Source organism: Lissotriton helveticus, chromosome 12, assembly GCF_964261635.1.
Source record: "Lissotriton helveticus chromosome 12, aLisHel1.1, whole genome shotgun sequence".
NCBI classification, from domain to species: Eukaryota; Metazoa; Chordata; class Amphibia; order Caudata; family Salamandridae; genus Lissotriton; species Lissotriton helveticus.
Genome location: NC_136073.1, coordinates 171,052,494 through 171,080,334, shown reverse-complemented (window position 1 = coordinate 171,080,334; position 27,841 = coordinate 171,052,494). Strand labels below are relative to the sequence as shown.

The window sequence follows — 27,841 nt, the reverse complement described above, 5'->3', positions numbered from 1 at the left end:
ATAACTTGTGATCAATCCCCAAGTAGAGAATGTATCCCCAAAACTACAGACCCAAAACCCAAGCACAAAGACACCCCAGATTATTAAAAAATAAACAAGTTTGCTGAGCCTGACCAATACAAGAGAGGCCCAGGAATGACCCCTGTGTACATTTTTGGCTATTTACCATCATCTTAAATGCTCTACGTCCCTCAAACACTCAACCGAACAACGCGGAACTCAATCGCATAGGAAGGAAGCAGGTTCTCATAGTCTATATATCAAGCCCTCCTTCATCACAATGAAACATTCCACAACCCCCCAAATTAGGAACCCCCTTTCAATTCTTCCTCATCTATGGAGCATGCTGCCTCCCCATTACCTACCAGTGGTACAAACCACATCATGCAGTCACAGGAACCAACCGGGGGTAAACCACTATAACATAAGGCATTCCCCTGTATCTCACCAACAATACATACCACAATAAATAGGAGAGGAAACTACAAGTTTTTCCCACATTAACACTATTCCATACAATGGTACCTTTTGCTACACCGGACACATTTTTACACAACCACGTCCCCACATCTTCCACAAGTGCAAGAGTCAATAGCACTCAGACACAGCAGGGACCTGGGTAATGTATCACCTATAGAAAGAGACAACCCTCTACTTTCCTCAACAATGCTATTTCCCACAACACCCACCATATTTGGCATCTTAGCTATGCTCCACGTACAGAGTGAAGGCGCTCCCCTCCTGTTCCACAGCAATGGAACCGTCTGCAATGCCCACACATAGAGAGCTTGCACTTTTTTCTGTGCAACAAAAGTCCCCTCCCCCAAACTCTCTCCTTTGGTACATTCTGCAACTACGAGACACACAGATCATCAGAAGAATCGCCCAGTCTACAGAACAAGCCCTGCAAGCCTCCATCAGTGCTAAAGCTCACTCCGCGGGTCATGACCTACCCAGAGGTTAGCGCTGTGATCCTTTTGGTCATTTCGTGGTCTTCTCCAACCTCATCAAGAGCGTCCCGGTTCCAGGGTCCCTGTTAAAGGAGCAGAGAATAAACAGGAGACATCAAATATAAAGAGACCCTCCATCAAAAGCTCATCCTATCTGTCCAACAAGACGCTCCCTTTGGCACCCAACTAATCAATACCTGCCATTCCAACAATGGTTCACACGCACAATGCATAGCGCCAAGAGGCAGCTTACTCTCCAGCTCTAACACGGTGGCTAACATAAGGTAGGTTACACCAGCCGAAAGTTACACCCTTTCACTAGTTTTACAGCATGATCGCCGTTATAGATTCACATGCTGTGTAATATTACGCCAGTTTTATGCAAAACATAGAAAGTAAACTCTATAGAAAACTATTTTATTTTTAGTGCAAGTCTCCTATGGTTCAGCAGCAGAAATGCAAAGGGGAGTTTCCCATTCTGAAATAAAATAGGAGAGGAGGCGAGAAATAATTAATTGTGTTGAATGTACAGAGGAACAGAAAAAAGTGGGAAGGGTCTTAATGCAAAGGAACACTAATACAACATTCAGCACATTGAACATTATGCTTATGTATTTGAGTAAACCCCCTAGCAGATATCAGGCTGCTGGGTGCTATTGTAATAGAAAAGCAACTTGTTTCTTGTCCAGTGTGAATCCTTTATAGATTCTCAGGTTAGGCAGAGATAAGGAGGAAGTATTATCTCCTATTATTGGTGGGGGCTGGGCTTGATTGTTGGTCGCTTTTTGATTCTCTTCTTAATCACAACTTGACCCACGGCATGGCCGCCTCGACTCGGACTCAATGAAGTAGTGTCTGCTAAAAGTATGAATGAAACTCACAAGAGCAACGCTACAAATGTTATCCAATATCTATATAACATGGATAGACCATCAGTCCTACTCTGGCTGGTGTGGTGTAGTGGAGTTCACCCTGATCATCGTTTGGTGGGTGACATGCCTCTTCCAGTAAGAATAATTCCTGAGCTTCATATGGGCGTGGATCTGAAAGTGCCTCATCGGACTGTTTAATGGCCTCAAATTAAACATGTTGGAGAATACGCCAGAAAAGCTGATCAATCAGTAGATTTGTAGAGCGCTGCTTGTCACCCATGATGGTATCCAGGTGCTGATCTGTACTAACATTACCTGCAACCATTTTACAGCACATTTTTTTCTTAAAACTCTATTTGAGTCAGCAGATATAGTAATTGCAGGCATTACAAAGTAGTTAAAACATACAAATGTCCATATATTGAATGCTGAGCAGGTGACTGTTATATAACTGTTGTAAAACAAAAAAGTGAACCTTTTGGGTCCATAAATGACAGCCCCAAACATTTCAAAACTCTGTGTCAAATACTGCAAAACAAAATCCCGGTCATGCCCTTCAAGCCCATCCACAGACATCATATCTAACTGAACGTCCTTACTGCCCTGTAATGCATCTCTATACGTTTTCGATTTCCGCAGGGTGTGGCGGAGGATTTTACAGCATATTTCATACTTTTCTTTTGGAGCTTTTAACATACCAGGTAGAAACAGCATTTCTGCTGCTATTTTAGCAAAACTCCCAGAATAGCAGAAGGTCTCACAGACACCGGAGTTCTGTCCACAGGTAGCTGAGATGTGCCCTTTTTCTGGCACACACCAAGCAATTCTTGAACACATTGGAAATGATACACAATGGAAACCCTATTCAGTAATGTAATTAAAGGACCTTTTGTCCTCTTCCGAGCCATTACCGCCTTGTTTAACATGATATGGCAAGTGTGTCATCATTGGTTTCCATGTAGTTATCCTATATATAACTCTCCGGAAAGGGCTGTCTATGTCTGAAGTGCTTCTCCGTTGGGTTCTTCACCAGAATGCAAGGAATCCATGCCAATGCCACACCTGGCTCCTTTTATTTATTTCCATATACATCATCCACTTCCATGCCAACTTATCCCTGTCGCTAAAAAGATATATTGGCATCCACACTTTTGTTCTGGGAAATAACCTGAAACACTATCTTTGCTAATCTTGAGATGGTCAGAAGATTGCAGCCTATGCACTATATAAGACAGCTTTATTTCATATATGTGACATCACTTTGCACTAATTTAAATGTATAATAGTTATAGTCTGATGCAGTTACAGCCTGACCATTATCATACTTCTGGGGGGGTGGAGGGGTCAAATAGTCCTTTATATTCTACACTGACCCCTAGGGTCCCATGTAGAGCTTGACGATGCGTTCAATTGGCCAAAATTATGCTAACGTCCAGTCCACCCTCTTTACAGTGTTTACACATCTACAGACTGTAAATGTGGTAATCGGGACATCCTCAATTTTTGATGGATGTCTTGCATCCCAAAAACTCTAAATCCGGCTCAAAGGTTTTTTTTTGCATAGTAGTTTGAAACATGAAAAACATGTCCATGCAAGAAAAATCTAAATGAAAGTTTTAAGAAAATACACGATAAACGGTGATTTTTTTTACATGAAATTAGCTGATATATTACTACCAACATCTGAAGCAATACCCATTTCTTGCATGCCCAACAAAACAAGCATTTTTTGAAGCCTGTGTCTAATTTACCTGCAACACACAAAATAGGCACATGGTGGTGCCATTATTCCACACATTTGACATTGTGACGCAGAAATAGCCACTTCACATGTCACAAAATGTTTTCAATAGCAAATTGTAAACACCCACCATATGCCATGGATCTGGTAGTATGGAACTTATTAACACTGAGAGCAGACAGCTAGAGCTGTCTGTAGCCAAGTGCTAAAAAACAAGTGCATTTGTCTCATGAGGTCCTACTTAATAATGTGTTACATACGGAGTTTTAGACTGGGGGATCTTTGGGCAGCAAAGAAACACGTGACACCATTTGCTGAGCAACTCGTTGACTCATCAGGCACACTACGTACCTAACCTTTGCAAACTAGTTAAGCCTTGGATAATTGTATCCTTTTTAAATGCACTTTTTCAGTGTGACCAACGTCACTTATAAAGAAACTATGTTCTAAAATGATTCTCATGTGCCATTTACAAAGACTGAGGCCTGTAATGTTAGAACAAAGTGTAGGGGTATCTCGTAGTCCACAAACAAGTTTACAGCTTGACACTTCTTTGGAACTGCCCAAGCCAAGTAACTTCTAAAAAGTACCTGAAAAAACAGACACGTTATTGATGGAGAAGGAGAAATTTCAAACCCGTGAATTTGGCCTCATACTGAAAGGCCCTCAGGTTAACCAATACAGATTCTAAATAGACTCCCAGTTCCTTAAAGTTCACACAAGCATAAGACATACAGTGGCCTGGTTTCAGGGAAGCCTTCTCCTCATCAACAGGCCACACCTTCTTACACCAACTTCCACTTGAATATATTGAGCCTTGTGCTGACCCACATAAAGGAGGGACCCAGCAACCAGCCATCCTTCTGGCCCCACTCAAGGCAGTCTTCTTTGCTTCCATCCAAGCTGTCAAACAGCATCTGTAATTGAGTTCAGGTCACCATAAGAGTATCATGTTCAAAGCCTTATGCTGCACACACCATATCTTCTACAATCAGGGCCAGGCTTTCTTAGTACATTTTTATGAACCACGTGTCATCTTTAAACATATGATCATTTTCTAAACTATTGTAAAGTACCTTATATAATGCAAGGAGTAAACTATGGCACTCCCATTTTAGTTCTAGTCCCCCCCCCCCCCCCCAAAAAAAAAAAAAAAAAAAAGCTCCCTGGCTTGGCAGGTGCCGCTGGCCGCCAAGGAAGGCATCTGGCGCAGGGAGTTCATTGACATTTTTTCACTCCTCATGCTGGGGGCGGAGGGGGCGGACATCAGGAAAATGGGGGGACAAAGAAGAGGACAAGAAGTTTCGCTTTCAGTCTTGGCCGGAAAAGTCGATCAAGAACTGGAGACAGGCCTTTTCTATCTTAGCGGCAGTCATTACTGAACGTTTCCCCGAGCAGGCGCAGGGTCTTTTCCAGTATGCGAGTGTCATAACAGAGGAGGCGGAATCGACCGCAGGCATGGGTTGGTACAGATATGACTGCGAGTTCAGGAAGAAAATGTCGGTTTGTCCTGAGTTAGACTGGGACCAAATGAAAGTGAGGCTATGGATGCAGCATATGGGTAAAGGGAGGACAGATGCTGGGGGCAAGGTTAATGCGCAGGAGAAGAAAGTGGAGGCAAGCAAGGGCCAGAATTCAGACAAAAAAGGTCACTTCAGGCAGTCCTTTCGGGGGGGTCGGGGTGGAGGGAGTTTTCACAGACAGGCTAACAGGAAGGGTTTCTCAGCGACCTGCAGATTGTTCAACGGAGGTAACTGCACGTGGGGTAAGGCCGGCAGATTTGCACACTCATGCAGCAAATGCAATGGTTCCCACCCCGCTTCGGCATGTGACAAGCGCGAGTCTGCAGCAGGCCCCGCCAGTAAAGACAAGTAACTACCCTTCCATCGCCTGGCCACCCACATCCCGTCCTCCCTCGCCCTCCCCTCATCCGTCGCTCCTGCCCGCCCAGGCCATCTCCCTGCATGCAGCAGCCCCAGTTGTTTCAATTCCCTCCCACTCCAAGGGTCCGTCCCCCATCATCTTACACAACCTTTTGCCCTTGCTGAGGTGCTATCCGAATGGGAAGGACAGGGCCGTTCTGTCAGAAGGCTTTCTTGAAGGTTTCAAAATTCCTTACCTGGGTCCTTTGGTCAGCAGGGATGCGGAGAACTTGAAGTCAGTCAGGGACCTCCCAAAAGTGGTAGGTGAGAAGATACGAAAGGAACTGGCCTTAGGGAGAGTAGCTGGTCCATTCCATTCCCCTCCCCTCCCGCACTTTGTGGTATCTCCACTGGGTGTGGTGCCCAAAAAGGAGCCAGGGTCCTTTAGATTGATTCACAACCTCTCCTTCCCCGAGGGTAATTCTGTAAATGCTTGGTTAGCCGAGGGTGCTTGCTGTGTTTCCTACTGCTCGCTAGACATGGCAATTGACTTGGTCAGGAGAGCAGGGAAAGGGGCATGGCTGGCGAAGGAAGACATGGAGGCAGCTTTCAGACTATTGCCGGTACACCCTGAGAGCCAGCACCTCCTGGGCTTCAAGTAGAGAGGGGAGTTCTACTTCGACAAATGCATGCCCAGGGGCTGCGCGGTCTCGTGCGCCTTTTTCGAGGCTTTCAGCTCCTTCCTCCAATGGGCGCTCTCGGAAAAATATGGCATCACAGCTGTGTCCCACTATCTAGATGATTTCCTTTTCATTGGTAGAAAGGGCACGCAGGAATGCAGTGAGGGATTGCAAAGCTTTACGGACCTGGCTAGACAACTAGGAGTGCCTTTGGCACCTGGCAAGACCGAGGGCCCGGCACAGGTTCTCACATTTCTGGGCATCGAGTTAGACACAGTTGAGGGTGTGTCGAGACTCCCTGCAGGGAAGGTGCAAGACTTGAAACGGGACATCGAAGTTTTGCTAGGAAGGGACAAAGCGCCTTTGGGGGTCATTCAGAGTCTACTGGGCAAGCTCAATTTTGCGGCTAGGGCCATTCCAGTGGGACGAGTGTTTGCTAGAAGATTAGCCAGAGCCACAGCCAAGGTAGCAAAGCGTCACCATTTTGTGAAGTTGTCCGCTGGCTTGAAGAAGGACTTGGTAATGTGGGCTGAATTCCTGTCTGATTTCAATGGGACGGTCAACTGGAGGTCCCCATGGGTAGACAGTCCGGAAATCAGCATGTTTACAGACGCATCAGGTAGGGAGGGTTTTAGTGCAATCCTGGGCGAACTCTGGTGCGCGCAGGAGTGGCCCAACGCATGGCGCAAGCGCGGCCTTACTTCCAACATCACAGTCCTTGAACTCTTCCCCCTTGTCATAGCTCTACACCTCTGGCCTGGCTCCCTGGCGAACAGCAGGGTCCTGTTTTGGTCAGACAACATGGCTGTTGTCCAGGCTATCAACGGGCAAACAGCCAGCTGCCCTTTGGTCTTTTGCCTGCTGAGGGAGCTAGCGAATAGGAGCCTGCGCGGCAACATTGAAGTTAGGGCTAGGCACATCGCGGGGGTCAAGAATGTAGCAGCTGACGCTCTTTCTCGTTTCCAGTGGGACCGTTTCCAGGCTGCGTGCCTGCGGGCGAGAGCAGAGATGACCTCCTTCCCACCTGCACTTTGGCGCATCTTGGAGTGGAGCAAGAGTTAAGAGCTTTGGGGGAGAAGTCTTTGGCCCCAGGTACGAGAAAGCCCTATGGGTATCACCTGGCCCATTTGCATAAAGCTGTTGAGGAGATGGGCATAACGGCCTTAACTCTTGAGGACAGAGTGCAAGCTTTTGTTGTGTGGGCTAAAAAGCAAGGAAAATGTCATTCCTGGGTATGCGGGCACCTGGCAGCTATCAGCCATGATGCTAGATTGAGAGGGGCTAGGGATCCTACTAAGTCGTTTGTGATAAGGGCAGCCTTGAAGGGCTGGGCCAGGGACGAACCGAGGGTTCCCGACAATAGGTAACCCATTGACTTCCCCACGTTACAATCCATGCTAGACATTCTACAGGCAGTGACGGACTCGCAGTTCGAGGCTTCCTTGTTTGCGGCAGCCTTCTCTCTAGCCTTCTTTGGCGCCTTTCGGAGCAGTGAGTTAGTGGCGTGTTCCAGGACCGACAACTCTGGGGACGCCCTAGGGGTGGCAGATATTAGCTTAGACAAGGGTCTGTCCATCACTCTCAGGCGGTCTAAAACTGACCAAGCTGGTAAGGGGGCTCTCATTGTGCTGGACCCTCTCAGGGACCATAGGTATTGTCCAGTGTCTGTCCTTCAGGCCTATCTCGCCCTGCGTCCAGTGGCACATGGTTACCTCCTGATACATGCTGATCTAAGCCCTCTCACTAAGTACCAGATGGACAAAATCATATTAGCAAGCCTCGGCAGAGCTGGACGGTTGGGTTAGGGGAAGAAGTTTTCCAGCCACTCTTTCAGAATAGGGGCAGCGACTGCTGCATTCTAAGCAGGCATGCAGACGGCAAGTGTTCAGAAAGTGGGTTGTTGGGAGTCGCAGTGCTAAAGCGGTACATCCGCCCTTGAGTGGCCTGCTACGCCTCGACGCTGGTCATTTCAGTGTATATATTGGTGTGCTGTGTTCAGTGTGTTGTGCTAACATAAGTCATTATTAAAGTAATCAATTGTGTGTACGCCCTTAATTCAATAAATATTTAGAAGTGATTTGTGTCTTTTCTTTTGACAGGGTCAAGAGTGTGGGTCTTGGGGCATTCTACCGTCTCCAGGTTGGGTCGGTGGGCAGCAATCAGGAACTGGACGCAGGGCTTTACGGACACAGAGTGTGTTTGGTTGGGTTTCCCGGGCATGCGCTGGAACTGCCTGTTGCATAGGGTGCAGGAAGCGCTAGCGGCAGTAGGGCCTCCGCCTCAGCACTTGGTTATACACTTAGGGGACAATGACCTTACAAATCTAGGGAGGTCCGCACTATTGCAGAAGATGAAAACTGACCTAGGGGTAATCTGCAGTTTAGTTGGAGAGGGCGAAGTCTGGTGGTCAGAAATTGTGCCGCGCAGGGTTTGGTGGGGCGCTAGGTCTGGTGAAGCAGTGGATAGGTCTAGGAGAAGAATCAATAGCGCGATGAGAAGATTCACCCTGCAGAGGGGCTTGGGTTTCGTCAGGCATGAAATGATTCAGGACAAGGTCAAGGGTTATTTTGAGGCGGATGGGGTCCACCTCTCACCGGTTGGCTTGGACTTGTTCCTCATGGACTTGAAAGAGGCACTTCAGAGCAAAGGTTGCAGGTAATATAGGAGCGTGTGGTAAGGGGCCCGGTAAGGGGCGGACACATAGGGGTGCCAGAGCCTAACCTGGAACCTCATGGGAAGTCCGGGAACCCGTGTCGGCGCCCCAGTAGTCCTTCGGGCGGTTGTGTGCCTGTGCAACCGGGGGTTTGCCTAGATACGCCCCACAAGGGGCGTGAGTAGAGTTATTACCATAATGGCGCAGCAGTTGGGTGGTTCGCCACCGTGCCCATTGGCTCATCAGGCGGGCAGGTGGCGAGAATGCGGCCTGCCCTTGGATCGCCTGTAAGATAACCCACCGTGATTACATATGTTGTATGTAATAAACCTGCAGCAACTTTCCCAATCTAACACTGGTGTCTGTGTGTTATTTGCGGGATGTTGGGTATGTTCTGAGGCGGGGTTTGTTGTTGACCTGATGTGACTATGCGGCTGCCCGAGGCCACCCTGTGGCCATCAGGAGGGCGGGCTAGTAGTCACAGAGGGCCTCCCCCGCCCCCCGCCTTCACTCCGGTCACCCACTCCACCCCGGGCAGGAGGTGCCTGGCTGGAGGGTGGGCGGGCCTATGACGCGCGTCCGGGCGGCAAGCATGGCGTGGGGTATATTACTTCCCCTCGCCATTTCCTTGGCCTCTTTGCCGCTCTGGACGTCGCGCGTCGGTCACGGGACACTCTTTCCCCTCCCTACCTCTTACCCTGAGTGTCAGCAAAAGGGGGGGGGAGTACCGGGGGGACTTTAATATGTTCTTTTTTGTTGCAGGCGGAGTTACAGGACGATCCGGAAGCGGAGAGGTGCAGCACTGTACTTCAGCGCGCACATAAGGGTGCCAGAGCCTAACCTGGAACCTCATGGGAGGTCCGGGAACCCGTGTCGGCGCCCCAGTAGTCCTTCGGGCAGTTGTGTGCCTGTGCAACCGGGGGTTTGCCTAGATACGCCCGCAAGGGACGTGAGTAGAGTTATTACCATAATGGCGCAGCAGTTGGGTGGTTCGCCACTGTGCCCATTGGCTCATCAGGCGGGCAGGTGACGAGAATGCAGCCTGCCCTTGGATCGCCTGTAAGATAACCCACCGTGATTACATATGTTGTATGTAATAAACCTGCAGCCACTTTCCCAATCTAACACTGGTGTATGTGTGTTATTTGCGGGATGTTGGGTATGTTCTGGGGCGGGGTTGTTGTTGACCTGATGTGACTAAGTGTAGGGGTATCTCGTAGTCCACAAACAAGTTTACAGCTTGACACTTCTTTGGAACTGCCCAAGCCAAGTAACTTCTAAAAAGTACCTGAAAAAACAGACACGTTATTGATGGAGAAGGAGAAATTTCAAACCCGTGAATTTGGCCTCATACTGAAAGGCCCTCAGGTTAACCAATACAGATTCTAAATAGACTCCCAGTTCCTTAAAGTTCACACAAGCATAAGACATACAGTGGCCTGGTTTCAGGGAAGCCTTCTCCTCATCAACAGGCCACACCTTCTTACACCAACTTCCACTTGAATATATTGAGCCTTGTGCTGACCCACATAAAGGAGGGACCCAGCAACCAGCCATCCTTCTGGCCCCACTCAAGGCAGTCTTCTTTGCTTCCATCCAAGCTGTCAAACAGCATCTGTAATTGAGTTCAGGTCACCATAAGAGTATCATGTTCAAAGCCTTATGCTGCACACACCATATCTTCTACAATCAGGGCCAGGCTTTCTTAGTAAATTTTTATGAACCACGTGTCATCTTTAAACATATGATCATTTTCTAAACTATTGTTAAGTACCTTATATAATGCAAGGAGTAAACTATGGCACTCCCATTTTAGTTCTAGTTTTCCCAAAAAAAGCTTAAAAATACACACATAAATGTATTTATTGAGGGGCATTTGATCGGTCTTCTTCATCCACTGGTCTGTTCAAGCGCTATTCATACTTTGCTTTCGCACACCAGAGCCTACACGCAGTGGGTGATCCAACCTGAACCAGTGGCTCCCTTCACTGTGAGTGACAGCATTCTGATCCTGCACATATGCAAATCAGCCTAAAGAGCAGCCCACTTCAGTGCAAGAGATGGTGGGCCAAATACTTTACTTTCATTTTAATGTATTCATTCGATGGTTCATTTTTTAACGTACTTTTCCCAAGCCTCCATGCCACCTTTGGGTGATATATATGGCAGGTTTACCAAGCCCAAACCTTTTGGGTTGGCCAATGTTTATTATATTTTTGAAGCAAACCAGTTCAAATTTAGGGAAAATCTCAATTTTTTTTTATTTCCAAGGTAAACCAGGCTTTCCGAGATGCAAGTGAACATATGGATGTTTACATTTTTTTAGTACCAAACTTCCCGGTCGAGTTTATGCAGCGCTTTATAATTAGGGATCCTGGTTTTATGGTATTTATTTTGTTAACATTTCCGTCTGTATATATCCATATTTATTTTTTGCCCATCTTATTGGGTATGTATCCATATTTATATTGTATTTTGAGTGTAAATTGAGTCATAAAATCAAATGGTATATTTCCACATTTATTTAACTAATAAAAATGCACTCATACTTTGCTGCTTGTCGCGTTTTAGCAAATTAACAGCCAAATATAGCAAAACAATACACCTACAGGTGAATATGAGCATTATAATACAAATATATGTTACTATACACCTGCATTTAGGGAAATCTCAACCAAATTTTAACTTCCGATGCTGCCTATCTGCTCAGCTGTGGTCCTAGAAATAAAAAAAACAGCATGGAGAGTGACCTACAAGAAGCACAATTTTCTGTATTTGTCCGCTTTTAAAAATAAATACGGACAGGAAAAACTTTGCTTTCTGTCTGTAATTATCTGTAAAAATCAGTAAAAACGGAAAACCAGGAGCCTTATTTGTAATTGTCCATATAGATAGAGGTGGATGATCTCACTGGGTATAGCTCTTCCTTGTAACGTAGACTGTAAGTATATATGTCAAGCTTTTATAGCACCAGAAGGTTTTTGTGTTTTTATCATACATTTTCGACTCCATTTTGTATTACCAGTCTCACTCAATAGATTATTCACTTCTTCTGGAGGTGTGCGAGTTTTCCCTCTAATAATGTTACCAGATGAAGCGTTCACTAACAAGTTGTCTTTGTTTCGATGTCATTGAAAGATTCAGAGCTGTTGTGTGTGATGCCAAAGCCTCTTAAAATGACATCTGAGTATTTTCTTTATGTCTATGGTTAGAGCTCGAAGCATCAACATCAGAATAAGAGTCAGTGAGCAACTACGGTCAGCAATTTTGACATCTCGCTAAGCATGTCCCATTTCAAGGAGGGTGCTTCCAGGTTCACAGTGGCCTAGTTTTCGGGTGCTTTGAATGAGACCCTTTAAAGATTTCATCACTGCCTCTTGAGTCTGCAGATGTCAAAGCCTCGTCATTTCTTTAAGTCTTGCATGAAGACTTGTTTGTGGGACTCTGTTGCTTCAGGGTGACATACAGTGGGTGGGGAGGGGCGTGCTGTTTTTCAGTCTTGTCCAAGGTGAGCTTCAGAATCATCAAAGGGGGTTTTTGAAGATCATTTGAAAAGGATGGCTTAGCATAATGAATGAATTAATTTAAATCAAAGTAAATATTTAATAAATTATCTTCAGAATAAAAGAATGTACCCTTAGCACTAGTTGGCCACTGGCATTAACATCTGTGGCAGCAGGCTTTCTGATGTTTCCAAGGTTTCTCTAGGAGACTTTCCATCCTCAGATTTTTTTTAGTTCCTTTTAGCCTTAGATGACTCTCCATGCTCATCCGCAGTACTGAGCCTTTGTTGTACCTCAAAGACTTTTGCTGAAGAACCCTCTGCATAAGACGCCCATCAATTTTGCCTGGGTGATTTCCATGCCTTAGATCTGAATCTGTGACATACGCTAAGGCTTGTGGCGATTCCTAGTCCACCATCGATTGCTCACTCAACAGTTGCAACACTGAGCAGAACTTAAAGAAATTCTGCATAACCTACGGAAACTAAACTGCAATCCTCAAAATTGGCCGAAATTTGAGTAATTTTCTATGACCTGCTTCCATAATGAAGTATGTAAAAATGCGAAAAATAGGTTATATTTTAGCCTGAAACAGATGGTGGGAAAATACAATGTGAAAAAGCCTGGCTGATGAGGGGAGTTACACCGAAACCGGTCCCAGGATGCTTGTTTCCGGTCCAGGGAGGACCTGGCCTGGCAGTTCAGGCTGGACTGTTCCCATGGGGAGCAGGGTCAAGACTGATTTGAATAAGGCTGGGTCCAAACTGGGGTGGTGTAGTGAGCAAAAGGACAATGGATTTAACCCAGATCTGAGACTGGGGGTGAATGCTTGAAAAGTTTCAACACTCCGTCCATCATTTTGTATTGTGATGTAACAACAGGTATTTGACACCAGCCGCTTGCTATCTATCTGTTTCCTGCCTGCAAGAACAACTGCTGTTAACAACAGGAATTTGACACCAGCCGCATGTTATCAACCTGATCCCTAGCCAAATGAACAACTGCTGTTAACAACAGGAATTTGACACCAGCCGCATGTTATCAACCTGATCCCTAGCCAAATGAACAACTGCTGTTAACAACAGGTATTTGTCACCAGCCACCTGTAATCTACCTGATCCCTACCCAAATGAACAACTGCTGTTAACAACAGGTACTTGTCACCAACCACCTGTAATCTACCTGATCAATACCCAAATGAACAACTGCTGGTAACAACAGGTATTTGACACTAGCCGCTTGTTATCTACCTGTTCCGTACCTGCATGAACAACTGCTGTTAACAATAGATATTTGAAACCAGCCGCTTGTTATCTACCTGTTCCCTACCTGCATGAACAACTGCTGTTAACAACAGGTATTTGACACCAGCCACCTATAATCTACCTGATCCCTATCCAAATGAACAACTGCTGTTAACAACAGATATTTGACACCAGCAAATATCAACCTGTTTCCTGCCTGCATGAACAACTGCTGTTAACAACAGGTATTTGACACCAGCCACCTGTAATATACCTGATCCCTACCCAAATGAACAACTGCTGGTAACAACAGGTATTTGACACCAGCTGCTAGTAATCTACCTGTTCCCTACCTGCATAAACAACTGGTATTAACAGGTATTTGACACCAGCCGCTTGCAATCTACCTGTTCTTGCCTAAACTAACGCTGATGTCAACAACAGGTTGTCAACACCAGCCGCTTATAAACCGCCTGTTGCTTGCATGCTCTAACACTGCTGTAGACTGCAGGATTTGACGGCCAGACACATACCGACTTTTGGTGTTGGCTACCAGCTGCATGTACACCCATTACTCCCTGCCCGCTTTAAGACAGTCAGTTTGTATCGACTGCCAGCACGTGTAGACTGCCCATTCTCCCTCTGCTGCAACACTGCTTCTGACAGTGGCACTGCCTGCCATGCACAGCCTTTAATAACTCAGCTGTTGAAGGTCTAAGCCCACCGGACACGTGTTGATGTCCCATACCCTGCTTGACCAAATACTTTTTCTATCAAAGTTTGAGCTGCCAGCCCCATTCCATGTGTTCACTAATTTGTGCCACAGCTTAATTTGCAAAGAAAAAATAAATGTAAGTGCATGAACTCAAAGATTTTCTTCTGAGTCTACCATGGTGCTGTGGAATGCTAAATCTCCTAGTTTTGATTCCAGCTCATGTCTCTTCCATCATCCTGGACCTATCTTTTCTGGTCTGACCTATAGAGAGCTTTATCTGTGTCATCATCTTCACGTGTTCCAAACTCATACTAGAAATACATATGTATATATATATATATATATATATATATATATATACATACACGTACAGATGCTGACTGCTTGCCTTCTTCATCCATTGGTATGTTCAAATGCCATCCACATTTTGCTTCCGCCCACCAGAGCAAAAAGCATGGGGCAGTGCTTCAGCCGATCTCAGCCATTGGCTCTTTTCAATCTGATTGATGGCTTTTTTATTGTGCACATGTAGACAGCTCCTAAAAGCAGTCCACTTCATTTTCAAGGTTGGTCAGCCAATCTTTGTTCTCATTTCATGCTTTGTTTAATATATTTGGGGTTATTTTTTACTTATTCCTTTTTTGCAAACACATGCACACCACCTTTAAATGGTGACATTATTATTTTTCATTAATGTTAATGCCTATTGAATACGTTTTCATACATATATATAGGAAACACTCCGGGCTTGCCAAGGGCATACTTGCTAACTCTGTCAATACCTTTTTCTCCTTTGTCACTGTTAATCGTTTTCTTCCTCATTGCCCTTTCCTCTTCTGCCTTTTTCTTTTATTATCTGGGTCAAAGTCTAATGATAAAAAATAAGTCTTGGTCCCCAAAAATATGAGCTGGTGCCCACCACCTGCCACCACTGACATAAGCCAAGCACTGGCTTGTGCCAACAATACCGCTGACAGCCAGCAGCTGAATGTGATTGGCCTTTCCCCTGCTCCAACACACCTGAAAATAGTTTCTAACCACACTGATGCAACTGTTTAAACTTATCAAACATTTCTCAATAAGAGTAACACAATACACAAACTTGGAAAAAAGACAGATCTAATGCTTGGAAAACATGAAGATAACAATGTGTTAGTTTACTACAGTGCAGATCTATAACTCTCAGCATTATGACTTTGTCTGAAGACATTACTCTAGAATGCATCTTGAATCAACCTGGTGATGCTTCATAGAAGAGGGTACCCCAGGAGTGCCATGGGCCTGGTATCTTTCAAAGCATTTAATTCAAAGCAGAGGAAATGGATATCACCTGCATAAACATATTGCAAAGCACAGGAAAAGTAAAGTTCTGCTAAGTGATTAGGGTTCAGTTAGAGTAGGGCTAGGGTTAAGGTTTAGGGAAAGTGTCCAAGATCTAGGAACATGGTTGGGAAAAGCTTTAGGGTTAAGGTTTAGGTGTGGGAATTCTGTCACAGATAGGCTTTAAGTTTAGCGTTTAGGATTGGAGCTAATTTAATTAGAGTAATTTTCAATGCTTAACAATTAGTTGTTTTTTCTATATATTAGATGGGATTTGATGTGATGTATGACGTCAACAGGAGAGGTAAAAGTGTAGGTGTAAAAATGAATTCACAACCGACTTTTGTCAATATTGAATGCATTGTTTTTTAATTAAACCATACACATAATCTTAACACATAGTTACCATTGTATATAAATAACTACCTTTATATTAGCTGTGCACATGAACACTGAACTATGTGCATAAAATGTATCAATCAAGTATCTATAAAGTGCGGCAAATCACCTCAAGGGCTGAAGTTGCTGACTGCTTTTAATTATGGATGTATTTATTTATTATATTGAACAAGCGAAAGCAAAGAGAAGACACTAAAAACAGGGTCAAAAAACAAGGAGAAAGCAATGAAAAAGAAGGAGCGGGCACTCTAAAAATGGGAGAAAAAGCAGGGAGAAAGCAGTGAAAATGAGGGGAAAGCAAAGAGATGGCAACCAAAAAGTGGGGGGAAACACAGGGAGAAGACAGAAGCAACAGGGATGCAGCAGCAGCAGGCGAGCTGTGCCTGTCACCCACAAATCTCAGACACATATGCACTAAATTATCAATTGCTTGATTTAGAGAAGTGTGGTAGTACATAGTCCTCAGAAAACCAGGGTAACATAATTTTCTCTGGTGGATTCTCAACTAGTGGGATTCCACGTCGAGAGAGGAGTATTCTCTAATAGAATTAAAGTTATGAGGGAAGTGAAATGTTACTTACCTGTAAACATCTGTGTGCCACTTGTGGTCTTGTACATTCACATGCTATGCCCACTCCTGCCACCTAGTGTTGTATAAAGAATAATACAAGTTGTTTTTCTAAAAGTCATCTTTTCAGCTTCAAGTGGAAATTTAAATTCTGGAGGAAAGTAAGTTACCACTGCTTTTCAAAGGATAAATGCATTACCATGCTCCAATTAAATCAGGCTCAGGATCTGTTAATGAGAACTGGCTAACTTCACTTTTTCAAGAAGTAAACAAATATTTAAATGAACATGACCCACCGTGTTGTACCCAGGGTAGTACTGGTTGACGATCTCCGTTTCCTTCTTCGCCTCATTCTGCTGCAGCTGGGCCAGGCGAGACTCAAACGCTTTCCAGTCCAGGCTGGGAGGGTCTATTCGGTCCATAGCCATGATTCTGGGAGAGCGGTTATTCCTTCATTCGATTTCTTCTGGGCTGTAATACCAATGCCAACTCCCAGATGTGAATGGGTACAAGTACGTGTAGCAGCACCCACTGACGACTGTTCTCCCCTCTGACACAGAGTGAGTGCTGGTGCTCACTAGTCCATTCCTACTCCAAAAGTCAAAATATACATGACAGACTCAAGGAAACATCTCTAGGAGACCATCTCAACAGATGTTTCCAATAGATCACGTTTTAGACCATCCTAAGATGCGCCATTTTTTGGCGATTGCCGTTCTTGAAGATCCCACCTTCCAACCAGGTGCTACGTCCGGTTACACTCTGATTCTTGACTGCATATATTAGGGTCTTCCTTGGCAAGCCCCACTGGATAACAGCTACAGAGCGAGCCCTGGTTGAGAAGCACAGCCAGATGATGGCAGAGTGAAGTCGAAAACCTCTTGCAACCAACAGTGCGGGGGTATCTCCATTAATACGCGCAGTTCTAAATTGATGCAAATCTGTGTTTAGAAGCTCAGTCACTGGACAACTGATGCAAGTTCAATTTGATGAAGGCAACAGACTTGTTTGTAGTATTGCAGTGTTTTGGTGACAACTGACTGGAGATTGCAGGTCGATGCAGGTGTTTTCTTCAACTGTATCCAATGGGCAACCACTGAAGCTGCAAGTGAAGATTAAAGAAAATTATTAGCCATGTAATGTTGGTTTGAGGACAGGAGATAGAGAGGTAGATAGATAGACAGACAGACAGACAGACAGACAGACAGATAATCATGCTCACATATTCCCCAGCAAAATAACTTTTTTGACTACAATAAGGCTAGGTGGAATAACTAATTCTTGTCCTCCAGTTAAGTGTTGAGTTGATGTACACTGCAGTGATTCAAAAACTATAAACAATTGATAATTATCATTTCTCTTTGCAAGATAAACACTCAATTCTATCATAAGTAATGCATTTCTACTCGGATCACCATTTAATACCCATTTAGATCGAACTTGAGGATGGAAATGTCTGCTCTCAATACAGATGTGCAAGAATAAGTCTATGTAATGCTGATTATATGACTTTACGAAGCGCTCGGGCTTTCATAATACCCACAGCATGATATGGTATTTAAAAAGTAGAAAAATAGGCTGTAGACGATCTCATCGGTATTGAGTTTGGAAGGTATCCTCCTGAGGTGGAAGAAAAACTGGTATTCTGGCAATGTCAACCTTTTTAAAATAATGCAGGATTTGTCATCTGATGTTTACTATGATGGAATTATATCGTCAAAGTCTACAAAATTGAGGGATAGTAGTAGAGGGGAAGAACGTTCGCTGGGTACTCCTCAGAAGCCACTTAGAGGTGCAGAGACGATTAAAGAGTCACTAAAAAGGTCCATTAAAGTCAAGCTTCGACATTGGAAATAAAGCATACTGCATAGATATCAGAAAAGAGGTCAGCGGATTCTTTCAAAATACATAATTACTACAAGTGCATACGTGATACACACCAAAGAGGAGGAATAGTTTCCTCCACAGAAGGGTGTTATGGGGCTGGAAATAAGTAGGAAAGTTGGTAAATACAGGTGAAATTGTAGTGATTATGGCAGGGACAACTTAAGGATTGTTGGGGCCCTGAACCAAACGTATTTTGGGGGCCCCTGTTCAGAACAGTTTTCAATTCATGATCCAATTTTAACTCTTTCATGCTCTCTTTGGCCAGGTCACAGACAGTGCACATGCACACTCATCCAAATTCTAAATGCGTTAGCAAATAATATTCAGGGATAGTGACCTTTGTTTTCAGAATTCTAACACAGCAGCATCTCACTAATATTACTGCAAATACTTTCTGTGACACCCTCCCATTTCTCACAAGCAGGTTCTGTTTTGATCTAAAAGAAACCTTTTTTTATGGCTAATGTGTGCAACAAACATCATTTCTCTGCAAAATGTCAGAATGACACTCCCATACATCACCCATTTTAAAAATAAAGGAAACTGGTATTTAAAACAATCTGTTTAAGAATTATTCAAGGTCACAAGGGCAAGTGTCTCTGCAGAAAAGAGTTGGCCCTATTAGGGGGCCCCGTAAAGGGCTGGGGCCATGGGCCAGAGCCCACTTTGCCCATGCCTTAAAACCGTCTCCGGATCAGGGTGATATCTAGCATTGTACCCAGATAACCTAAGAGGGGTTCGGCAATATCGGCAGCAAGGATGTTGAAGAATGAAGTGGAATTTATATAAAGGAAATGTTAGTGAGGGGATAGAGAAAATAATGTTCAAAATCATGTGGGATGCTGGCAATGAACTCTAAAGAGAAAGATACCACAACAGAGTATATCATGTTAGGAGTGAAAAAAGAGATCAAAAAGACTTCATGAATACAAAAATATAGCTAAAGAAAAAGTGAAATAGAGATATTCGAACAGGTGCACCACATTTTATAACCACTTTTAGGTAAAGTATATCTTTATTTTGCTACATGTACATCCCCTGTCTCTTTGAAGCTAAGTATTTCACTTGTTCTCCAATTGAGCTAGGTACTTTAAAAACAAAGTGTGCGTCTATTTGTTGTGCCTGGTCAGCTTCCAAATATACGCCAACAACACGCAGATCCATTTACAGCTGGAAAACAGGTCCAGAAGCCAGGCTATAATGACTGTATGCCTGGACCACATATTCCACTGGAAGAAGGAGAGCTTAGTTTGTCCAACCGGAATGAAGACCAAGGTGTTTTTTTTTTCAGAACATCAGAAACCAAATATTCAGTCTTCAAATGGCCTTTGGCCATAGGTCCACTGCATTGATAATAAGAAACTTCAGAACTTTCCATCAAGGCCAAATACATGTAGATGTCAAGGGCATGAACCTGAAACTCCCTTTCAAAGAAAGAGACTCTACCCTTTCCTCCAACTTGACATCTAGAATACATAGACAAGAGCCCTGGTCATGGTAAGACTAGTCTTTAGCGCCTTGAGACCCTACCGGGTGAGCAGTGCGCTATATAAATTATGTGATTGATTGATTGATTGAATCTATACATTAGGCTTCCAGAAAAGCACATTGAATGGATGGAAAGGCTCCAAAACAAACCAAACCATAACCTACCATACAGGGAGATGTGCTCACATAAAACCAACCTTAAAGGCTCTGCATTGGCTTTCAGAATCAAGTGTATAGTACTATGCACTATCTGTAAGGTTTACTGGAGAAAAGTTTCAAGATATCTGCAAAGATTTACTTCCAAAACACACACATAAAAAGATCTTACACTCTGCATTTGAACATACAATTGGCCAAAGAGCATTCAAATGGACCAAACATGGAGGCAGGGCACTGGGACTTCAGGGCCCTAAACCGTGGACATCAATGAACCAAGGTCTGAGTGAAGAGCTCAACTAGATGTGTTTCAGGAAGGGCCTGCAGACTGTACTGTTGTCAGTTTCCGAGAAATTAAAAGGTTCCCTTTCCCATTATGTGCATGCGCTTAGAATTTCCTAGCACGCAAAGTGGTTTTGGCTAAAAGCTGGGACTGGCTGACGGTGTCAGGCGTAGCACTGAGCTAATTTGAAGCTATGAAACTGAGTTCACATATTGTGTAGACATATGCTTTCATTCTAACACTGGGCAAGCCACAAAATTAAAGTAATAAGGAGAGCGGATTGAAAGGACTACATTGCCTCAAGAGCAAAAGTATGAGCCATTATGTAAATCCAACGACAGATGGCTTGTAAACATATAATGACACAGCTTAAATAAAAAAAATCAACACATTAATGGGAATCCTGAAAATCCATTGAAGTGTGCATAGAAATGTACAAACACAGACATTTGCAGAAATGTGCGAATCTCTCCATACCCCACACCTGTAGATTGTTGGAAGGCAGACAGTGCACAACTTTAGTATTAGGGGTAATATATATTTGCTCATGTTTCCTGTCTTTTCTCCACATTTAAAGTGTTTTTGCATGTGCATAAAGCTCCTCTTCTACCCCATCTGAAAATAAAGGGTTTTTGTGTTTAGTTGCCAATGTAACAGGAGACTAACTATGATATTTTAAAGGAGTCAATTTAGATATCAATTTAGGAAATTTGCTCGAGATTCATTGTGAAAGCCTAAACGTTCTGACCTTGTAGCTGCTCTGAACATATTTAGGGTTTGTAATTTTCAGTTAAAACTCATTTTAAACTGATAAAACACCACTAAAGGGAAACTAGAAGTAGAAACCAGAACACAACTAATTTTACTGCACTATTACTGCTTTGGTGCCCTCTGGGACCACAAAGTAAGAGAAGCGCAGGCTCTACCAATAAGCACTTTTATGTGATGGCTTACGGTAAGCCACTTAATATGCTCTATTGAGCATCCTCAAGATCCCTGGCCTGTGTGGACCTACTTCCATTCCCACTTTGGGAGTGTGGCTCGTCTCATATGGATTCAGCTCACTGTTCAGTGCTGAATTATGAGCAGGGTCGGAGTCCAGGGCAAGTCTAACCACCATAATGCCAACCTCTTTCATTGAGAATGCCTTAGGCATTGCACTGTTTCTAGAGCCACATGGAATACATATGTTCTGCGCTGTTTTATCTTGAGTGTGTGGTTTTCTTTCATCATGCTGCTATATGTTACCTTAGTGCCCTGTCAATCACTTAGGAGCTTCCCAGATATCCCACATGCCTTCAGTGGCATTCTTTTACTGCTTCTTTGCAATTTGTGTGTCTAGGATGATTCATCCCATTCAGATAGTGTCTGGAGGACAGTAAGCTTGCAGAATAGCACTGTACAAAGGCAATGTAGCACATTCATCTTACAATATAGCAGTGGGTGGGCTGACAGTGCAACGCCACCTAATCTCACTGTGTGGTTCTGATTGAGCTCATGGTGTTGCCTGTTCTAAAAAGACAACTTATCAGCATCTAGGCAAAAAAATGTGGCACTCTAGAAACTGTATGCAACACTAGGTTCAAGGTTGCAAAGATTATATATATTTATGTGTGTGTGTGTGTGTATATATATATATATTTTTTTTTAACACAAAGGACGCCGCACTCAGCAACTTGAAGTTTAAAGATTTAATTGGTGTCTAGTCTGACACACCAACGCGTTTCAGCCCAACAGCCTTGCTCACGGTCCGTGAGCAAGGCCGTTAGGCTGAAACGCGTTGGTGTGTCAGACTAGGCACCAATTAAATCTTTAAACTTCAAGTTGCTGAGCGCGGCGTCCTTTGTGTTAAAATTAATTTTGGCCTCTGGTCTGGCCCAACGCCGGCACCCGCTGTTGTGCGATCCTGCTTTCTTTGACCACATTGCGATAAATAAAAAAATATATATATATATATATATATATGTATTAACCACATGTGAGTCTCAAAGGTATCACATGATCAAGTCAGCCCACCAGAGGGCCTTTATAAATTCTTGAAAAATTGTTTCTAATTTCAATTGCCTAAAATTATAATTGAGTTTTTCCGGTACATGATAAATTCTTTTTGCTAATGTCATAAAACCCATGTAAAAAAATTGTCAACCAATAGTGAAAAAAGTGATGCACAATTTGTTTTTCTGTGAAAATAACACGAAATAACACTTGCCAATGTAAATACTACAAGTCCCAGAAGGCCATAGTGTGAAAGAAAACCTACGGCTGGAATCATGTGACCGATGGTAGGAGGGTCTCCCATTTTAAATTATTCTCAGCAAACAGTGTTTGTAACGACCGTGATCAAGTGAGTAGGGAGCTCACGAAACGCGTTGGTTTTATGCTGTGAAATATGCTGTATTGATTTAAGCAATAAATCTATCAGTTTCTTAAAAATACTTGGACTGGAGTTGCGGCTTCTTTTGGCTTGAACGCGGGAGGCCCTGGGCTCAAGCAGAGATTGAATATATATATATATATATATATATATATAGGTGGCTTCTCTTTTTTACCTGTGGAGAAAGTTTCTTGGATATATATATCTATCAAAATAGAAGCCTTTAAGGCATAGAGTGATGCATAAATTGTGCAAAAAAAGAAGCAGAGAACTCTGGGTAGTTCTCTAGTTTTGGTGGAAAGCAGCTCCAGTATAGAGTACTCTCAACACCAGCGACACTCTAAATTTGCTCAACTCAAATGTCTGCTTTTCTATCAAAGTCTTTAAGCATAGGATTAGCACAGTGCCACCCATGTTATGTTATGTTATGTTATAACAGATTTATTGAGCGCACTGTCACCATGAGTTTCCTGGCGCTAATCGGATTTAGAGACAGAAAAGGAAAAAGGAAAAGAGAAACGAGAGGGAAATTAGTGAGAGGAAGGGAAGAGGAGAGTTTTTAGGGATTTCCTAAAGGAAAGAAGAGAGCAAGAAGACTTGAGTGAGGTTGGGAGGGAATTCCACAGCTTGGGTGCCAAGCAGGAGAAACTGCGGCCACCCGATCTAGAAAGTTTGAAGCGAGGGACTACTAGGAGCTGGAGGTGGGCGGACCTCAGAGCACGAGAAGGACAATAGGGGGTGATTAGGGATTTGAGAAAGGCAGGGGAGGGACCGGAAAGGGCTTTGAAAACAAGGCAGTGGACCTTGAAAGTAATTCTTTCACTGACTGGTAGCCAGTGAAGATGACGTAGTAGGGGTTGGGCCGACTGCCATTTAGGAATTTTGAAAACAAGTCGAGCAGCCTGGTTTTGTACGATCTGTAACCTGGACAGCTGACATCTGGGGAGACCGTAGTAGATTGAATTGGAAAAGTCTAGCCGGGACATCACCAGGGCTATTAGGACTTGCAACAAAGCTTCGGGTGACAGAAGATGAGCGACTTTCCGTATCCTGTAGAGCTGGAACATGCAGGAGGATGTTACTGCGCTCACTTGTGCCTTGAGGGTGAGCCCGGAGTCAATCAGGACCCCAAGGCTCTTCACACATCCAGCAGGAGAAGGAGGTGTTCCGAGCTCGATAGGCCAGTACTGAGAGCCCCAAAAGGGGGCGCTTCTCCCAGGAAGGAGGAGCTCAGTCTTGCCCGGATTGAGCTTGAGTTGGTTTTGATTCATCCAGTGCTGGATGTGTGTCAAGGCTGTCTGAAAGTTAGTGACAGCGTCGGGGGAAGTGAGGGGAAAAATAATTTGTAAATCATCCGCGTAATTAAACACGGTGATGTCCCACTTACCTAAGGAGTGAAGGAGGGGTTGAAGGTACAAATTAAAAAGGAGAGGAGACCGGGAGGATCCTTGAGGGACCCCACAGGCTGACGAAACGCTGGTGGCGCGAAAAGGGCCCATACTGACTGCCTGGGATCTATCCTCTAGGAAAGATTTGATCCAGGACAGAGCAGCCCCACAGACTCCGGCGGACTCGACACGGTGGATTAAGATGTTATGGTCCACCGTGTCGAATGCCGCCGATAGGTCGAGTAGAACTAATGCCTGGGGTTGTCCTCTGTCATCGGTGCGTCTGAGGTTATCCAACACGGCGAGAATCACGGCCTCGGTGGAGTGGGCTGGTCTAAACCCGGCCTGGTTGGGCGCCAGAAAGTTGGACTCCTCGATAAAATGCGAGAGGCAGGTCGTAACATGAGCCTCCAGGATTTTAGATAGAAAAGGCAGGAGAGAAATAGGGCGGTAGTTGGCCAGGACCGCTGGGTCGGCACCTGGCTTTTTTAAGAGGGGCACCAGTACGGCCTCTTTGAATGAACTGGGGACTATGCCCGAGTTGAGGGAAGAGTTAAGTAGAGGGAGGATGCAGTGTGGAAGGGTGTGACAGACATCACGAAGCACAGAAGGGGGGCAACAGTCCTTGGGGGATCCAGATTTCACGCGCGTAGACAGTTTAGCAAGGGATTCCGGGTCAAGCAAGGGGAACTGAGAAAAAGTGGAAGTATTAACAGGAGATGGTGCTGCTATAATTGGGGAATGAGAGTGAGGAATGGAGTTTTTGATGGCAATGATTTTATCAATGAAGAAAGAGTTTAAGGCCATGCAGGATTCTGATGAGGGAGGCGGGTTTGGAAGGGTCCTGGCGTCTGATGTCAGTTCGCCAAGGACTTTGAAGATCTCCTTAGATCTGTTAGGGGCTGTTAGGATTCTATTCGAGATGAAAGTGGTCTTGGTAGAGATGATTGCAGCTTTATAGGTTTTACGCGCAGACATGTATGCATCCCTGTCGGGGCTAAGATAATTGCGCCGCCATCTACGCTCCAGTCGGCGCAGCTCCATGCTGAGATAGAAAGGGACAAAGTATTTTACCATTTTCACAGCAAAGTCTTTAAGCATAGTATTAGCACAGTGCTGTCCATGCCGAGCTGTTAAACCTGCCAAAGCATTTTACCACTCCAGGCACAGTATTACAGCTTTAGAGTGTCGCTGGTTTTGAGAGCACTCTCTACTTGAGCTGCTTTCCACCTAAACTTGAGAACTACCCAGAGGTCTCTGCTTCTTTTTTGTGTATGTGTGTGTGTATATATATATATATATATATATATATATATATATATATATATATATATATATATATATACACACATACATACATACATTCATACACACACATACATACATATAGTGTATACAAATATGTTTATTTATTAATTACCCAGTGGTGGTCCCCACCGGGTGGTTATAGTTAGGTCAATATTTTCCATAGGAAATGTGTTTTTTGTGATGCTTATAACTTTGGCACAAATCTCCTCAAAAGTTTTTAAAAAACAACTCTTTTGCCTAGTTTGTGCATTGAATGTTTTGGAGTGATCAATCAAGCAGGGGCCAAGAAAAAAGTGGGGTTCCAAAATGAAAATTCCCCATGCATTTTCCATAGATTTCTTTAGGAAGGGTTAAAGCATAAACTGCAGAACAAAATGACTCCAAATTTGGCAGGAAGCTCAATCTTGGCCTGCAGATTGTGCTGTTTGTGATTTGGTGTAAATCTGTTCAGTAGTTTATGAGAAATTAAGGTTAAAAAATATTTGTATATCTGGATGATTGGGTTTGAGGAACTCTTGCGAGAGTCCCTCAAACCCAATTAAAAAAAATAGAGCACTCTGATTGGCTCAAAGAGCTTGTTTTCTATTGGGTCATCTCGCTCCCGCAGGAATCAGACTCCAGTGGGAGCGAGCGCTCTGATTGACTGCCAGCAACATGAGAAAAATATTGCTGACAGCCATTAAAGGACTCAAAAATGAGTCCCCAGTTCTGAACTGCAACAAAAACAAGCATTTACAATGCAACGGTCTCGCCTTTGAAAAAGTTAGAGCTATTGGAATTGTACATGACAACATTTTTATTTATGTGTTGGTTTTGAAAACAGATAAATAAATGGCACTGTAATTTACAATACCAATAGCTTAATCTCTCGCAAATGCCACACACAAACACATAGACCCACACAGAGTCCCACGCACATACATACCTACAGAGCCACACGCAGAGCCACACACACACACACACACACACACACACACACATACACAGAGCCACATACACACACACACACACACAGAGCCCCCCACCCTCCCCCAGTCGGGACGCACCCTCCAGGGCCAGCATGGACGGGAAGTCCTTGCAGTTGGAGATGCCGGTGGAGTCGGTGATGCAGGTCTTCCACAAGTTGGACCAGAAGGTGGCCGTGGTGATGGCCGTGCCGTCGATGCTCAACACCTTCCAGTAGTCGGTGGGCAGCGTGGAGCAGACCAGCACCCAGCCCGACAGGGCCAGCAGGAAGGCCACGATCTCCCCGCCGTGCTGGCCATGGTCACCGGCGAGAGTCACAGGGCACAGGGGTAAGAGCTGAGGGCAGAGGAGTGAGAGCTGAGGGCAGAGGAGTGAGAGCTGAGGGCACAGGGGTAAGAGCTGAGGGCACAGGGGTAAGAGCTGAGGGCACAGGGGTAAGAGCTGAGGGCACAGGTAAGAGCTGAGGGCACAGGTAAGAGCTGAGGGCACAGGAGTAAGAGTTGCGGGCACAAGGGTAAGAGCTGAGGGCACAGGAGTCAGTGAGGGCACAGGTAAGGGCAGAGGGCAGGGTGGTGAGGGCTGGAGGCCTGGGTTGAGGTCAGAGGGCACAGGTGCCAGAAGTGAGGGCCTAGGAAGAGCTGAGGCCAGAGGGGTAAGAGCTGAGGGCAGAGGGGTAAGAGCTGAGAGTACAGGGGTAAGGAGTGAGGGCCCGGGTGAGATCAGATGGCAGAGGATTCAGAGCTGAAGGCACCTGTGAGGGCAGAGAGCAACGCAGCTCGCAACTTTAAGGAATGCCTGGAACGTTGGAGTCCCGCTCGGGGGACTCTGAATCAGAAACTGCCCAAGAGCCTCTCACGGGCTCTAAAACAATAATGCCCCCGGATGCTGTGGCGGAACGATGGAGCGGCCCTCTGCCCTCCGGGGCCGGTCTCAGGACCACTGTTCCACTGTTGGGCCCCCAGACGCCCACACACCTCCGGGCTGCTTTGGCGGGGGCTCCTCGTCGTTCCCGCGCTGCTCCTCGAGGCAGCGGCTCCCTTCACTGGCTGCGGGGCTCTCCCTTTACTCTAGGAGCCTCGCGGCTCTCGCGGCTGGACTTCTCTCTCTCCTCTCACTCCCCGGGGCTCTCCCACGCTCTTGGGAGCCCGGGGGGGGGGGGGGGGAGTTGTGTAGGGGGGGGGGGGTTTGCGGCGGCAGTATCTCTCCGAACACTGCAGCTTCCAGAGGAGGCGGGGTGGGCTCCCGGCCTCTTCCTGTGGTCCCGCAGTTCTGCCCTCGGCCTGCCTGACTTCCGGTTCGGGCGCCGGGGGCAAACGAGGGGTAGGCACCCTCTCTAATTTAAATATAAACAGATGCCTTACCTTAATCACAAAAACGGAGCATACATACCGGGCAAAGACGGAAGACGGAGACAACAGCCACGAGCCAAGCACGACGGTACACGGAGACGACAGGGGACGAAGACGACAGCCACGCACAACATA

The 27,841-nt window shown here is 45.0% G+C and overlaps 1 protein-coding gene across 3 annotated transcripts in view; it reads right to left on the bottom strand.

Moving 5' to 3' along the window:
- The window catches only part of LOC144799631 (P2Y purinoceptor 4-like), a 267,888-nt gene that overhangs the window by 68,399 nt on the left and 171,648 nt on the right, over nt 1–27,841 (bottom strand). For all 3 annotated transcript variants that reach the window (XM_078671055.1, XM_078671053.1, XM_078671054.1), the window contains 2 exons: nt 16,804–17,609; nt 954–1,033 (listed from right to left, as the gene is read on the bottom strand). In XM_078671055.1, coding sequence (XP_078527181.1) covers nt 954–1,033; nt 16,804–16,935 — 212 coding nt within the window. In that variant the 5' untranslated portion in view covers nt 16,936–17,609. The remainder of the gene's footprint in view (nt 1–953; nt 1,034–16,803; nt 17,610–27,841) is intronic.